This window comes from Triticum aestivum, chromosome 4D, assembly GCF_018294505.1.
Source record: "Triticum aestivum cultivar Chinese Spring chromosome 4D, IWGSC CS RefSeq v2.1, whole genome shotgun sequence".
Lineage (NCBI taxonomy): Eukaryota > Viridiplantae > Streptophyta > Magnoliopsida > Poales > Poaceae > Triticum > Triticum aestivum.
The window spans coordinates 484,608,493-484,622,589 of NC_057805.1; the positions used below are offsets into that span (position 1 = coordinate 484,608,493).

General features: G+C 48.2%; 1 protein-coding gene across 1 annotated transcript; it reads right to left on the minus strand.

Annotated features, from left to right (window-relative positions):
- Nucleotides 1–6,150: 6,150 nt before the first annotated feature.
- On the minus strand, nt 6,151–7,321 carry LOC123100469 (AP2/ERF and B3 domain-containing protein Os01g0141000-like). Its single transcript, XM_044522399.1, has one exon. It carries the CDS (start codon nt 7,283–7,285, stop codon nt 6,368–6,370), a length of 918 nt encoding a protein of 305 aa, XP_044378334.1. The 5' UTR covers nt 7,286–7,321; the 3' UTR covers nt 6,151–6,367.
- Between the last annotated feature and the right edge of the window lie 6,776 nt (nt 7,322–14,097).

The following is a 14,097-nucleotide window of genomic DNA, read 5'->3' on the forward strand; positions in this document are numbered from 1 at the left end:
TGATATTATTAGATCATCTTACACTTATCTTGACAGAACTGCATCTTACTAACCATTTCTTCAGTTAACTTCGAACACTTCTTCAGTTAACATTTGAAAGCACACACTACTTCTTACTGACCATTTCTTCAGTTAACACTTGAAAGCGGACACTCAAGTTGCACAAACTCAAATCAGTTATCCCAATCAGAGCACACACTTAAATCAATTCTCCAAACTACAATCTGTGAACACTTAAGTTCAAACTGCAAAACATACATTGACATAACAATTCACTGCAAAGACCACTTAAAAGCACCACATCCCAGTTCTCAAAACATTACATCAGACTGAAACTGGATTTAAAATGGTTTAGAACTCGCCTTTTAACTGAACTTGAACTACACATAAATAACAGAGCACAAAAAACACTTCTTCACTACCTAGAGCTACCAACGGCATCTCCAGGTACGTGCCGTCAACCCTCCCACACCAACACACGAACTCGTGCTCACGACCGAGGCATTCACCTTCAGCAGTTCGGCAAATCTTTGGTCATCAGCTCACATGGTCAACCAAAGTTGTTAGATTGATGATGATAGTGTGCCTCAGGGTACGCCTAGACATCAGTGTTGCTGGAGGGGGTGGTGACTCGCATTTGTCGTCGTCGCAAGATGGCTTGCTCCACATCTACATCTTGGGCTTGGTGGCATCCATCTCCAGAACCTTGGGAACCTTACACGGATTGTGGAACAACATGTCAATGACCAGATCGCGCTTGTTCTCCCGTAACACGATCTCGATGAGCACACTGCCTAGCTTGGTCAGGACACCGTTGACGGCCTCGTCGGTCAGCCCTTTGAAGCTAACCATGGTCTTGTTGTCTGGTGAGCCGGGCGTTGCGCGCACTAGCATTGGTGACTCTGGGACACGTGTGCAAGTCGTGCCATCGATGAAGGTGAGCCGCTGATCATGAGGAGGGGTGGCTACCTTAATGCTCACCTGCGACAGTGTGACACGTGTGCAAGTCGTGCCATCGATGAAGGCAAGCCGCTGATCGTGAGGAGGGGTGGCTACCTTAATGCTCACCTGCGACAGTGTGACAAGTGTGTTCTTCTCCAGGATGTCGAGTAGGGCAGTGGGCGTTGTTGGAGTGTGTACTCAGGACACTAAGGATCGAGGATACCCCGTATTTGTGAGTTCGGCCATGAGCTAAAACACTTTGTCAAATCACAAACCAAAGATCATGCACGGACAAATGGATTGTTATGCAGGTTCAGGCCATCATCTGATCCTAAATCCCTACTTCTGTTGGTATTGATATGAACTGGAGGAGTACAAGTGCTTTTGTGTTACAATGAAGGTGGTTGGGTGCGACCAGTGGTGGTCGGGGTGTAGCTAAAGTGCCCGAACACTCCTATTTCTAGCCTTCTAACCTTCACTTCCGGGAACCTACTACTTGGTGATCTTGATCGATGGGTGCTACTGTATTCTGGTGGGTGTGTTTTTCTTCTCCTTCTACTGGCCTTGGTCCTCCCCTGATATAGTCATGGGAGCACCACATTGGTCCTTAACTCATGTGTAAACATGTATACAAAATGGTAGGCACTGCATGCCACTTGCTCTCTATACAATCAGTAGATGACCTGAGATTGTAACATGTCAGGTGCTCGAGTGCTCCTGCTTTATATGATGTGTCGGACTGCCCTTCTTCGGTCTTGGATCTTGCCAAGGTCTAATCACATCGTCCGTGCGCCCTGGTCGTCGTGATGATGGCCTTTCTTTGTATGCCTACACTGGGCTACGTCGCGTAGCCTTGGTGGGCATTAAATGTTCAGTCCGTTGAGTGCTCCGCATGGGCTGCCTGCCCTTGTGACGTGTGTCCTAGATGCTTGGGGCTCCAGCACCCGAGTCTGTCACTGTTGGAGTCACCCGCCTCCTTGGTGATCTCCTATGGCTGATGCGGCTGTGATTGCCGTGCATCAGTGTAGCCTTCAGCGCGCCAAACTGTAGTCAGCGGTAAATAAATTCTCCCCCAAGTTTCCGAATGCCCTGACTTTTTCCAACGAGGCTCATTTACTAAGTATTAGGGGCACCCCCATTTCTAATACTCCATCAGTAGCTCTTGGGCACGCCCGCAACAATTATGACAGTTAAAAAAGAGAGCATCTTCATCTTTTTCCTTTGTGGGTGGGACCAGAATATTAAACGGGCCGGCTTGGGAATAGCTTTATCGCGTTTCTCGTGGGAAAGCGAAGTGGCTCCGTGCTCGGGAGAGAAATCGTCAGACGTGGGTTAGTCAAGAAGAGGCGGACGTTTCCCCTTCCCAGAAGGTTTTTACTGCTTCGCGTATCGAGGAACTAGTGGGTTCCTGAGCTAATGAATTATCCCCATCGATATTATGAGATCACATGATGGATCTACTGCTATAAAATGCTCCCTTTTTCTGTACCATCTGTAGCTCATCATTCTCCGCATGGCCTCACAATGCGTTGCTTTTCACCGGTATTCTTCATACGCCCCTCGCCCTTCTTCCTCTGTTCATTAATCTCCACTACCACCCAGAGTAATGTCGACATACCTTCCTCCTTCTTCCATGATGATGCCTGGTCCTTCTCTTCTCCCGCCTCCCCATCCTATGATTTGTTCTGCCTTGCCGATGATAGCCGGCCGCCCTATGACCCAGGCTCTATCTCCTTCGGCGTTGGCACCTCTGGCGGAGTTGCGACCTTATCTAGAGAAGAAGGAAGAGACGAAAGAGAGGAAGTGCCAAGAGAAGGAGGAGGAGGCAATGAAGACCCTCTTTCACATACAAAAAAAAGAAGCTCCAGATCGATGAGACCAATTGTCGGACAAGAACAACGAGATGAAGCTCGCGCTAATCTTGAAGGAAATGAAGATCATGACGGTGGACTTGAACAAGAGTCTTAAAGAAAGAGCTTGGTTCGAGAGAAAGCAAAAGGAGATGCTCGAGCTAGCATGATCATCTTATGTTTGTCCAATGTGTGAACTGTGGACGAGACACAATTCATTTGTATGCCAGCATGAATTCTAAACTATGGCCGGTGTTGCAGATTATTTTGTATGATGGCCGACATGAATCTTAGCTTTATTTGTGCAATCTAAATAGCTATGTATGGTGATGCAAAATATGTTTGTTGGAAAAACTCTGGCTACATGGAGCAAATAGGTCAGCCTGTTAGGCGCACTGGCAAGATTTGCATAAACAAGGGCTGATGCCGCGCCTACAACCGACCCAAATAGGCAGAAAACGGACAAAATTCGCGTCCGTTTGCGTCGGTCCGTTGGAATTAGCCTAAGACGAAAGAGTATGATGGCCACCATTGGAAAACCGCGACCGTACATACCCGGCCTCGTGCAAGTTTCTGAAAATAGAAACCTCGATAAATCATCGGAGGTCCATCGATCTCAACTAAAATCACATCAAAATGTGTAGCTAGCTAGATACTCCTATAAGTAACCGCCAACGTCAACAAATGTACGGCAATCAACTCTTGGGGTCCACCTCTCTCCATCCAGCCAGGTGTCACAGTCACACTCCTCCGGTCCTCCCCCCACGTGGCCACGGACAAACCCATCTGCTTCCACTTGCCCATCTTGCTTGCGCAATAATCAGGTCCACAGGGGCACAGTACCTCGCGTGTGCCGACATCCATGGGACACATACAACAGTCGGTATCGGTAGATCATTTTGACAACATGTGCAACAGTCGGTATAAAGGGACACATACAACAGTAGGCATGCTCATTTTGACCACCGGAACACCGGTATGAGGCTAGCACGTTTTAGTTATTAGGGAGTATATAATTGCCCATGCATTGCAACGGAATTTTGATGTTCGAGTACATTAACTCGTGATTTACTTGTTCATATTAGTGTGATTGTGCAAATACATATTTATCACATCATGGCGGTGATGGATCTTAACATAATTGCCTATCAAATAAAATTAAATTTTATTTGGCTAGTCAATAAGAGACAAGATAGTTAAAGCAGTTTTCAAGCAAAACAGTGAAAAACAAGAGATAGGAGGGAAAAAATCAAAACAAAGAGAATGAAGTGGAGGGGTCGTACTTTAAGTTGGAGAAAGGAGACGGTGGACGATAGAGCCTTACATTTCATATTTGGTAGAGGGAGATTTGCAACTAGTCCACGCCCTGGTATATGCCTGGCTACCAGTAAAAGTATCAACTCGAGGGCAGTTGCAGCTCAGTTATTGAATGTGATAATAAGATGACATAGGTGAACATGATATCATCAGGATTGTTATGACAAATATTCATGTCAAAAGCATAGCTACATGTGTTGTGACAGACTCTTGTTCATTTCTGAAATGATGTGTATTTTCAAACAAAGGGAGCATTTTTTTTCATCTGAAAGTAACTCAGATGTGGCATGACTCCGCCATGATGTTAAAGCATCTACAGTCGGACTTGGCAAATCCGCCCCCCTATACGCCTGCGGGCGCGTCCGGGCGCACCCGCGAACAGCGTCGGGCAGCCCCTCATATGTGATGCCGCACATCCATACACCTCTAATTCGGAACCTCAAATCCATGCACGGCGATCATAGGATACAAATTGTCCCAATTCAACCGTTCGAAACAAAGCAAAACAAATCATAATTCAACAAAGCAAAGCATGACGAACATGCCAAAATGAAATCAATGTCCGAGCGTGACGGATCAGTTGCTGGTTGGACGGATCACTAGCCGGATGTCATCCATGCCGCCTGCTCCAAGGCCATCCTTGCGTCCTAATTCCGCATCCGCTCCCTGCAATGCCGCCGCTTCCCTCTCTCTCTGCAAATTGTGGTGGGGTAGGGCTGTCGGGTCCGGCGTGACGGGTGCACCCGGGCACCCTCATATCCGCTCAATATTTGAGTTGGATATCAGGAGTGCGGGTTAGCTCGGGCTCTCCATTTGAGGAGTGCGTCTGGGTCGCATTTTCGTGACCGTTCGGTGACCGAGCCGTCCGCCCGGACGTTTGAAACGGGTTTTGGGCCCTTGACCGTAGATGCTCTTACATCTCACTATTCATACTAAATTATAAAAGGTCAATTTTAAATGTTTCAACACAACTTTTTTAAAATGTGAATGTTCCCAAGACATGTGTCTACAACCTCTAGAAAATTTAGATTCAAACTGAAAAACACACTGAGGAAAAAAAGACAAATTGAGTATGAATAGTGTCACGAAAAGACAAAAGCAAAAAATGACGCTATTCACATCAAGAATTCTCTTTTTATTTTCTCAATGTGCATTTCGAGTTTGGATATGAATTTTTTAAGGGTCGTAGACACATTACTTGTGAAGATTCGCAGTAGTTTTTTTTTGAACATTTAAAGTTGAATTTTTAGACACGGAGCATGAGAACGCCTAAATGTCGAGTGCACTAGATATTTTCCCACCAAATAGAACTGAATTGGGAATGGCCCAGGAGGATGTTTTGTTTAGAAGAAAATGGGGCCAAATGTCAGGTCGATCAGGAAGAAGTCGAGATCTCAGCTGTTGCTGCCAGTAGGCAGGCAGCTAGCTGCCATACAAGGCCATTTATAAAGCCTGACCATCATGGCTACGGCAGCCAAGGTTGAGGGGTCCCCTGATACTAATGTCGAGTATATATATGCACAGTATGTACAACAGTACTGTACTATGTAGGAAGGAGACAAAAGTGGTTAACATGGAGTAGGCAAGACGCGAAGTTCATAGTACTAGCATAAAACAGCCTAAAATTAGGCTGGACGTTTTTCTATATCGGGAAACATCGTATCAACATGCAACCGCACAAAGGCACCCCCTGGCCTGCTGGCTGCTGCACACCTGCCTGTGTTAGCTTAGCTATGGCTTGAACAACCCATCATGCATGATTAGCCCAAAAAATGCTGCTGGTCATGATGCTCTCTTACGGTAACCGCATATTCAATAATATCACCATGAACGTATACACTAATTTAAGACGTAGATTTTTAGGCATGCGAAATTTGATGTTTTTCTAGGCAGTTTGTTTAGGTGCGATTACGGTTAATTTAGTTTACCAACACGGCCATTTTCTGGCAAAAAGAAATGAAATGAGACGGATTTATCATGCTGGTCAACTAAATTTGTCATCCCGATAAACTTAATTTGCCATGAAAAATGCTCGATTTGCCAATGCGTAAAAATCTGACTGGATATTCAGGTCCTCTGCAACATCGCTGTCCGATAAACCTCAAAGAGAGAGAAATCAATTAAGATCGACATGAAAAATGTCAAGGAATCGTCCCTCGCTTACAAACGCTGTTTCTGTCGCGAAATGGAAATCGCACCATGGGAGAAAGACCATGGCTATCGCAGTCACACCATGGGTGAAGAACTTACCTTGCTCTTCACCCACCTGATGACCCCGCCATCCCACCTCCGCCAATGTCGACGCCGAAGAGCTTGACGGCGGCATGGCCGGACTCATTCTTGGCCGCGTCAGCCGCCTCCTCATTCTTGTTACTCTGTTTGTAGTCGATGAAGAGCTGCTCATCCGTGTCATTCATCACGTACGCCGACCGGGAGAACGTCACGGTGTCGCCGGCGCGGAGGCCCTTTTCCCGGACAAAGCGGCTCCAGCCCTTGGTGAGCACGTAGCTCTGGCTGCTGTTCCAGTACGAGTACCGGAACCGCCACACCTTCCCTTGGCCGTCCTCGAAGTTGAGCAGCAAGCCCTTGCCGTTGCTTCCGGTGGCCGCCGCCGTCGTCGGAGGGAAGTGCTTCTCGGCGTGCTGCTTTGGAACCACCAGGCGGTTGAGCTTGCCGACGTCGCTCGGGGTCACGGCCTTCTCGAAGGGGAACTCTCGCGCCCACGCCGGCGTGGGCTGCGCGCGCCCGTGGCCGCGGCGCAGGCCCTGCCGGAGCTCCTCGGCGTAGGTGTGCTTGCGGAGCATGTCGACGATCTCGGCCTTGGAGTGGTCGGCGAGGAAGGCGAGCTCGCTCGTGGACGACGAGCTGCCCCCCTCCGCCGCCAGCGGGAGCTGGTGGTTGGTGACGGCGTCCCGGCCGCGGAAGCGGAGCGCGGCAACGTCGTAGGCGCGCGCGGCGGCTTCCTCGTCCGCGAACGTGCCAAGCCACACCCGCGAGTGCTTCTCGTAGATCTGCGCGCCCCAGCGCCCGTTGGGCTGCGGCACGACGCCCTTGAAGCGCGAAGATGGCGCCGGCGCCGGCGACGACGACTCCACGGCGTCCTCGGCCCCCGATTCCGGGGAGGAGCACTCCATGTCATTGTCTATCTCGGGGTTTGTCGGCTTGCTAGACGCCATCGGCCGGTGGGGATAATTGACAAGCACTATGGTCGTTGCATAGATGCCGGGACTTGTGTCGACTCCTCAGAATGGTTAAAAACAAGTGCTGGAAACTTGCCATTTCCGTAGGGCAAATATGATGCTTGTTTCTCATGTGTGCTTAGTCTTAATGTCCGGGAATATCTTCAAATATAGAATGTCGGAATTCTGTAAAGCTGAGTACGACGTATTTGCGCATACATCCAGGCACTGCAATATTTTTTGTAGATTTGCTAAACATTAGGTTTCTGAAATGGACCTCCTTAGCTGGCGAATGTTCGCCAGGAGGGGTGGCATTTGCGAACGTTTTGATGTTATTTTTAGTTGTGTGTGGGATAATAGTTTTTTTAGAATAGCATGACATTTTCTGACATAAAGGCTCAAAACTACCATCCTCCTAAAAAAGTCAGTCGCTCTAAAGAAGAAACTGTTAGCCCCGACACAACTAAGACTGTCATGACAAACGTTCGAAATGCCACGCCGTCCCAGCGGATGTTGGCCAGATAAGATTTCCGTTCTGAAATTATTTTCTGGACTAGTCGATTCCACATACCATCTTGCGCCCGAGCATGAGACATGATGGAACTGTCGTAGATGGGGATGATGCAAAGCGCTGCGGCGGATGGAGGAGAGGACAAGGGATGACAAGTGCGGGTGGGGATTGTTGGAAATATGCCCTAGAGGACATAATAAAGCGGTTATTACTATATTTCCTTAATCATGATAAAAGTTTATTATTCATACTAGAATTGTATTGACCGGAAACTTAAATACATGTGTGGATACATAAACAAATACCGTGTCCCTAGTAAGCCTCTACTAGACTAGCTCGTTATCAAAAGATGGTTAAGGTTTTCTAACCATAGACATGAGTTGTCATTTGATAACGGGATCACATCATTAGGAGAATGTTGTGATGGACAAGACCCATCTGTTAGCATAGCATATGATCGTTCAGTTTATTGCTACTGCCTTCTTAATGTCAAATACATGTTCCTTCGACCATCAGATCATGCAACTCCCGGACTCCGGAGGAATGCCTTGTGCGTGTCAAACGTCACTTCGTAACTGGGTGATCATAAAGGTGCTCTACAGGTATCTCCGAAGGTGTCTGTTGAGTTGGCATGAATCGAGATTGGGATTTGTCACTTCGTATGACGGAGAGGTATCTCTGGGCCCTCTCGGTAATACAACATCACAAGAAGCTTGCAAGCAAAGTGACTAAGGAGTTGGTTACAAGATGATGTATTACGGAACGAGTAAAGGGACTTGCCGGTAACGAGATTGAACTAGGTATGGAGATACCGACGATCGAATCTCGGGCAAGTAACATAGCGACAGACAAAGGAACTACGTATGTTGTCATAACGGTTCGATCAATAAAGATCTTCGTAGAATATGTAGGAACCAATATGGGCATCCAGGTCCCGCTACTGGTCATTGACCGGAGAGCCTCTTGGTCATGTCTACATCATTCTCGAACCCGTATGGTCCGCACGCTTCACGTTCGTTGACGATATAGTATTATATGAGTTATGTATGTTGGTGACTGTATGTTGTTCGGAGTCCCGGATGAGATCACGGACATAACGAGGAGCTCCGGAATGGTCGGGAGGTAAAGATTGATATATAGGATGATAGTATTCGGTCTCCGGAAGAGTTCCAGAATACACCGAATAATTATCGGATCACCGGAAGGTTGATCACTAGTAGGAAAAGGGGCTTTTACCCCTGTTTGTAAGGGCCTTTTGTCTCGGTTTTCGAACCGGGACTAAAGGGTCGTTACTAAAGCCCTAACCCTTTAGTCCCGGTTCTTACACGAACCGGGACAGAAGGTCCTCCACGTGGCCGCTGCTGCCAGCCCAGGCAGGGGGGCCTTTGGTCCCGGTTGGTGCCACCAACCGGGACCAATAGGCAGGGCCTTTTGTCCCGGTTGGTGTCACCAACCGGGACCAATAGGCATCCACGCGTCAGCATTTCAGGGGCTGGGGTTTTTGTTTTTTTTGAAAGGGGGGGGGGGTTGGGGGGTTAATTTAGGTGTTTCATATATTGTGTTAGCTAGCTAATTAATAGAGAGAAGTGTCCTCTCTTATCTCCGTGCTTGGTCGACGCTACGTACTATATACGTATGGAGAGGACTAGACACGCTAGCTAGTAATCAAATGAAGGAAACAGAAGATCGTCATGAACATATGCATACAGAGAGAAGTGATATCGACCACCTCTCCTTCTCCGAGAGATTGGTCGAACAACAAGTTCTCGTATATCTATCCGACACTACCGGCTACATATATACAATAATTATCTCTTACAATACAATCTCCTAATTAAATTGTAAGAACACAGGGTCCACATAGTATTCTCCGTTTTCAGCGATCACGTGGTCAAGGAAGAATGCCGCCAATTCCTCTTGAATTGCTCGCATACGATCTGGTGCTAGGAGTTCATCCCGCTTCCGAAACATCTAATTTGAAGAAGGGGGTCAATACATATATATATGAATAAATGAAACTCAACACAAATGATGGTAATAAAATAAAATTGTGAATATTATTGCTTACGCACTTCATATTGTTCGTCAGAGTAGCCCCGCTCACAGGTCGTGTAGCGGATGGACTCGCAAACGTAGTATCCACAGTAATTATTCCCGGGTTCCTGCCACAACCACTTTACAAGAAATAGAGGTCAATCAAACTGATAAGCAAGCATGCTAAATGGTATTGATGAAACTAGCGCTTGAATCACTAGGAGATGCGCGGAACATGCTACTATAGTACTTACTTTCGGGTGTTTAAATTGCAGCTTCTTCGGCAGTCCCGGAGCTTTTGTGGTGAATTTTCTCCAAACCCTGCCAGACAAAGAAAACAATTACTTGATATCAGGAAATGAACAAAGTTGCTGATATGGTGGATAATGATCGATTTAACTTACTTCTCGAGCATTTGAGTCATGTTCGCATAGTCCTGGGGATCTTTTCGTCTCGAGTCTAAGACGGTTACTACTCCCTGCTCAAGCTTAATCTCTAGGAGAATAAAGTGGAAGCTGCGCATGCATGCATAAGTCATCAATTACATTACCATAACCTGGACTAATAAGGGAAACCGAATATGCACAAGACAGTAACACTCACTTGAAGTTGTAAGGAAAGAGTATTATATCTTTGTTTTGATTTAATACCAACGATCGTAGCAAGTTGGCCTCGGCTTCTTTGGGATGTTTTTCAACCGTATATGCATCTATGAGATTTGTGTTAATGAACCCAATATCACCGATTTGTCTTTTCTTCAATTCGGCGATCTTCAATCTGCATAATATAGTGAGGATAATTATAAATACATGCAATGAAAGAGCTGACCTATATAGAGAGACTTAATGACAGAAGTAGTACTACTTACAGACAGTAGCAAGTGATCGTTGTTTTATCGAGGGCCTTTTGATTGTAAAACTGGAAGAAATCCTCAAATGGAACATTCAGCAGTTCAATTCCAACGAGGTCATGCTCCGGTTTAACTCTCAGCGTCAAAGTACTCATCCCATCAGACTCTCTGCAGGTTTTCATGTACCAATCATGTAATCTTCGCATCATCGTTGTTAGAGATCTTTCATCTTTGACGAGAGGCTTCCCGTAATGGTATTTGTGTTCGTCCACCTCCATGATTTCATAATGTACATCGTCGGGCAGGTAATCTCCAAGATTGCTATAACCGGGCACCATCCTCGGATCATTAGCGACGATGTCTTTTGACACCTTGAGCGGGGGGCACGATTGGTTCGCTTGTTCGCCGAGCTGGGCAATTTTTTTCCCAGCTCGTCGTTCTTTTAACCTTTGATCACTGACAGTACTTCCCGACCGCTCCGCTTCGGCATATGTCTTTGCAAGAATGCGCTCATAGTTGCCTCTCGGCGGAGACTTTGGTGGTTTTGTCAGGGCAGCCAGAGTGCGCTTTGCTTTCACCGGATCTACCTTCTCCTCCGGAGGTGGATGTTTCTTTGCTTTCACCCCTTCAAAGAAGTTTGTCACTTCGGCTCGCACGATCTTCCTGGTTTCCTCCTCGGTCCTCTCGTATGGTAACTTCTCTGGAGTCTTCAGAGAAGGACCGAATCTGTATTGCCTCCCGCCTCTGGCAGCTGTACTGCTAGACGCCGGCAGAGCAGACGGAGCGGCTGCGGCTGTCTTCTTTCCTTGCTTACGAGGCGGAGGAGAAGGACTACGACGCGCCGGAGCAGCCGCAGCGGCGGCGGGTCTCTTCCGCCCTTGCTGACGAGGCGGAGAAGGAGGAGGCTGGCTGCTCTGGCGCGCCGGCGCAGGCGGAGAAGGAGGCGGAGTGCCGCCACGCGCCGGAGAAGGAGGCTGAGTGCCCTGATCACTCGCCGGAGGAGGAGGCGGAGGAGGAGGCGGAGTGCCGCCACGCGCCGGAGAAGGAGGCTGAGTGCCCTGATCACTCGCCGGAGGAGGAGGCGGAGGAGGAGGCGGACTGCCCTTACTCGCCGGAGCCGTCCAGTTCGGAAGGTTGATGAGCTCCTTCCGCCATAGGCACGGAGTCTTCAGAGCTAAACCCAGCCGAGTCTCCCCTTCACCGGTAGGGTGGTCAAGCTGGAGGTCCTCAAATCCCTCCGTTATTTCATCCACCATCACCCTAGCATATCCTTCTGGAATCGGCCGGCAATGGTAGGTTGCGCCGGGTTCAGGAGGTAAAACAGAGCCAACAGCCGCCTTGACTTTGAAGTTCTGCCATTGCGCCATAAGGTGGCAATGTTGAGACTCCGTGATAGCATCCACGGGGTAGCTAGCAGGAGCCGTCAAGACATGCTCCAGCTGAAGCAGCTCGGTGGAAGCCACGCTGCTTCTCCGCTGAGATGGCGGGGTAGCTTCGGGGGTAGTTTCGGCATGTCGATTGCTGTCTCGTTCCTCTAGCGCTTGAACCCTTTCGTGCAGCTTCTGAATTTGGGTCTGCTCCATTTTTTTCCTCCTCTCCTGGCTTTTGTAACCGCCTGCGTCCGGAAAACCAGCCTTCCACGGAACGGAGCCTGGCGTGCCTCGTGTCCGTCCAGGGTGCTCAGGATTCCCGAGGGCCATTGTGAGCTCGTCGTTCTCTCTGTCTGGAACGAACGTCCCTTCCTGCGCTGCATCGATATATTGCTGAATCTTCTTGACTGGTATTCTCAAAAGCTCGTTCGTCCAAACGCACCTCCCTGATACAGGGTCCAAGGTTCCGCCAGCCCCGAAGAACCAAGTCCGGCAACGGTCTGTCCAGTTCATTGTCTGTGGTTCGATCCCTTTTTCAAGCAGATCATTCTCAGCCTTGGCCCACTTAGGCCGGGCTTTGAGGTAGCCACCTGACCCCGTGCGATGGTGAAGCTTCTTCTTCGCAGCATTCTTCTTGTTTGTCGCTGACATCTTCTTACTCTTTTCCGATGTCTTGTGGGCCACAAATGCGGGCCAGTGATCTCTGATCTTCTCATACCGGCCGATGAATTCTGGTGTCTCTTCTTTGTCGACAAACGTTTTCAGCTCATTCTTCCACCTCCTGAATAGGTCTGCCATCTTCTTAAGAGCATGAGACTTGATTAATTGCTCTTTAACTGGCTTCTCCGGATCCTCCTCTGGCGGTAGGGTGAAATTTGCCTTCAGCTCAGTCCAAAGATCATCTTTCTGCATATCATTGACATAAGACACCTCAGGGTCTTCCTTCTTAGGCTTATACCATTGGTGGATGCTGATCGGGATCTTGTCCCTAACTAGAACCCCGCACTGAGCAGCAAATGCATCCTTTGTCCGGATGGGTTCAATCGGTTGGCCGTCGCGCGCGATTGCTGTGATCTCAAACCTTTCATCCGAGCGCAACTTTCTCTTCGGGCCTCGTCTCTTTACCGCAGTTGTGCTCGATCCGGAGGGCTAGAAAAAAGAAGAAAGACGAGTGTTAATTAATATGTGTACATACCAAAACAATGAATGCATCAATTAGCTAGTCAGCACAGGCTTAACTAATATATTTACCTGGCCGGACTCTGTTCGGTCACCGGAGCCGTCACCACGGGCTCCTTCTTGCACCAGCATTGGGTCACCGGAGCCATCATAATCATGTCTTTCCTCCTCCACTCTTGATCACTGTAGCCTTCTTCTTCACCCTGTTCTTCCAGACCATCATTGTCGTTACGATACGACAAGATATCACCTCCGGCTAAGATTATGTCCCCCAACACCTCTTCTGCTTGCTCGTCTCGTCCGTGCTCCATTGTTTCTGCAAATATTACAACATGGCAATTATTACACAAACATGACAGCAGGTGGTTAGTGCAAACGTAGACCTAGCTTATTCCGGGTTTGGGGTGGCCTCAGCAACGCTTCAAGGGTAGGGGCGCGGCGGGAGGGGGTAGGAGACCGACATCGTTTTTTTCTATGGTTTGGGTGTCCTCGAGAGTTTTGGTCGAGCGAGAGGGCCGGGGGGTGCTCCCGTGGTATAAGTTATCACGGTCGAGAGGGGGTATAAATATCGACCGTCCATCATGTCGAAGTTATCTGGGAGGGAGTTATATATATCGACAACGACGACATACATACATGGGAAAATAATGTTATCGGGGAGGGGGTATATCGACCCCCCCACGTGTTGAAGTTATCGGGTGGGGGTTATATCGACAACGACAATGAACGTACATGGGAAAATAATATTATCGGGGAGGGGGTATATCGACCCCCCCTCGTGTTGAAGTTATCGGGAGAGGGGTATATCGACGACGACAGACCCGATAAAACATAAGAAAACGAAGAAGAAACAAAAAGAGGAGAA

What these genes read in the sequence shown, in the direction of transcription:
- LOC123100469 (XM_044522399.1), bottom strand. Translation starts at nt 7,285, where the DNA reads ATGGCGTCTAGCAAGCCGACAAACCCCGAGATAGACAATGACATGGAG.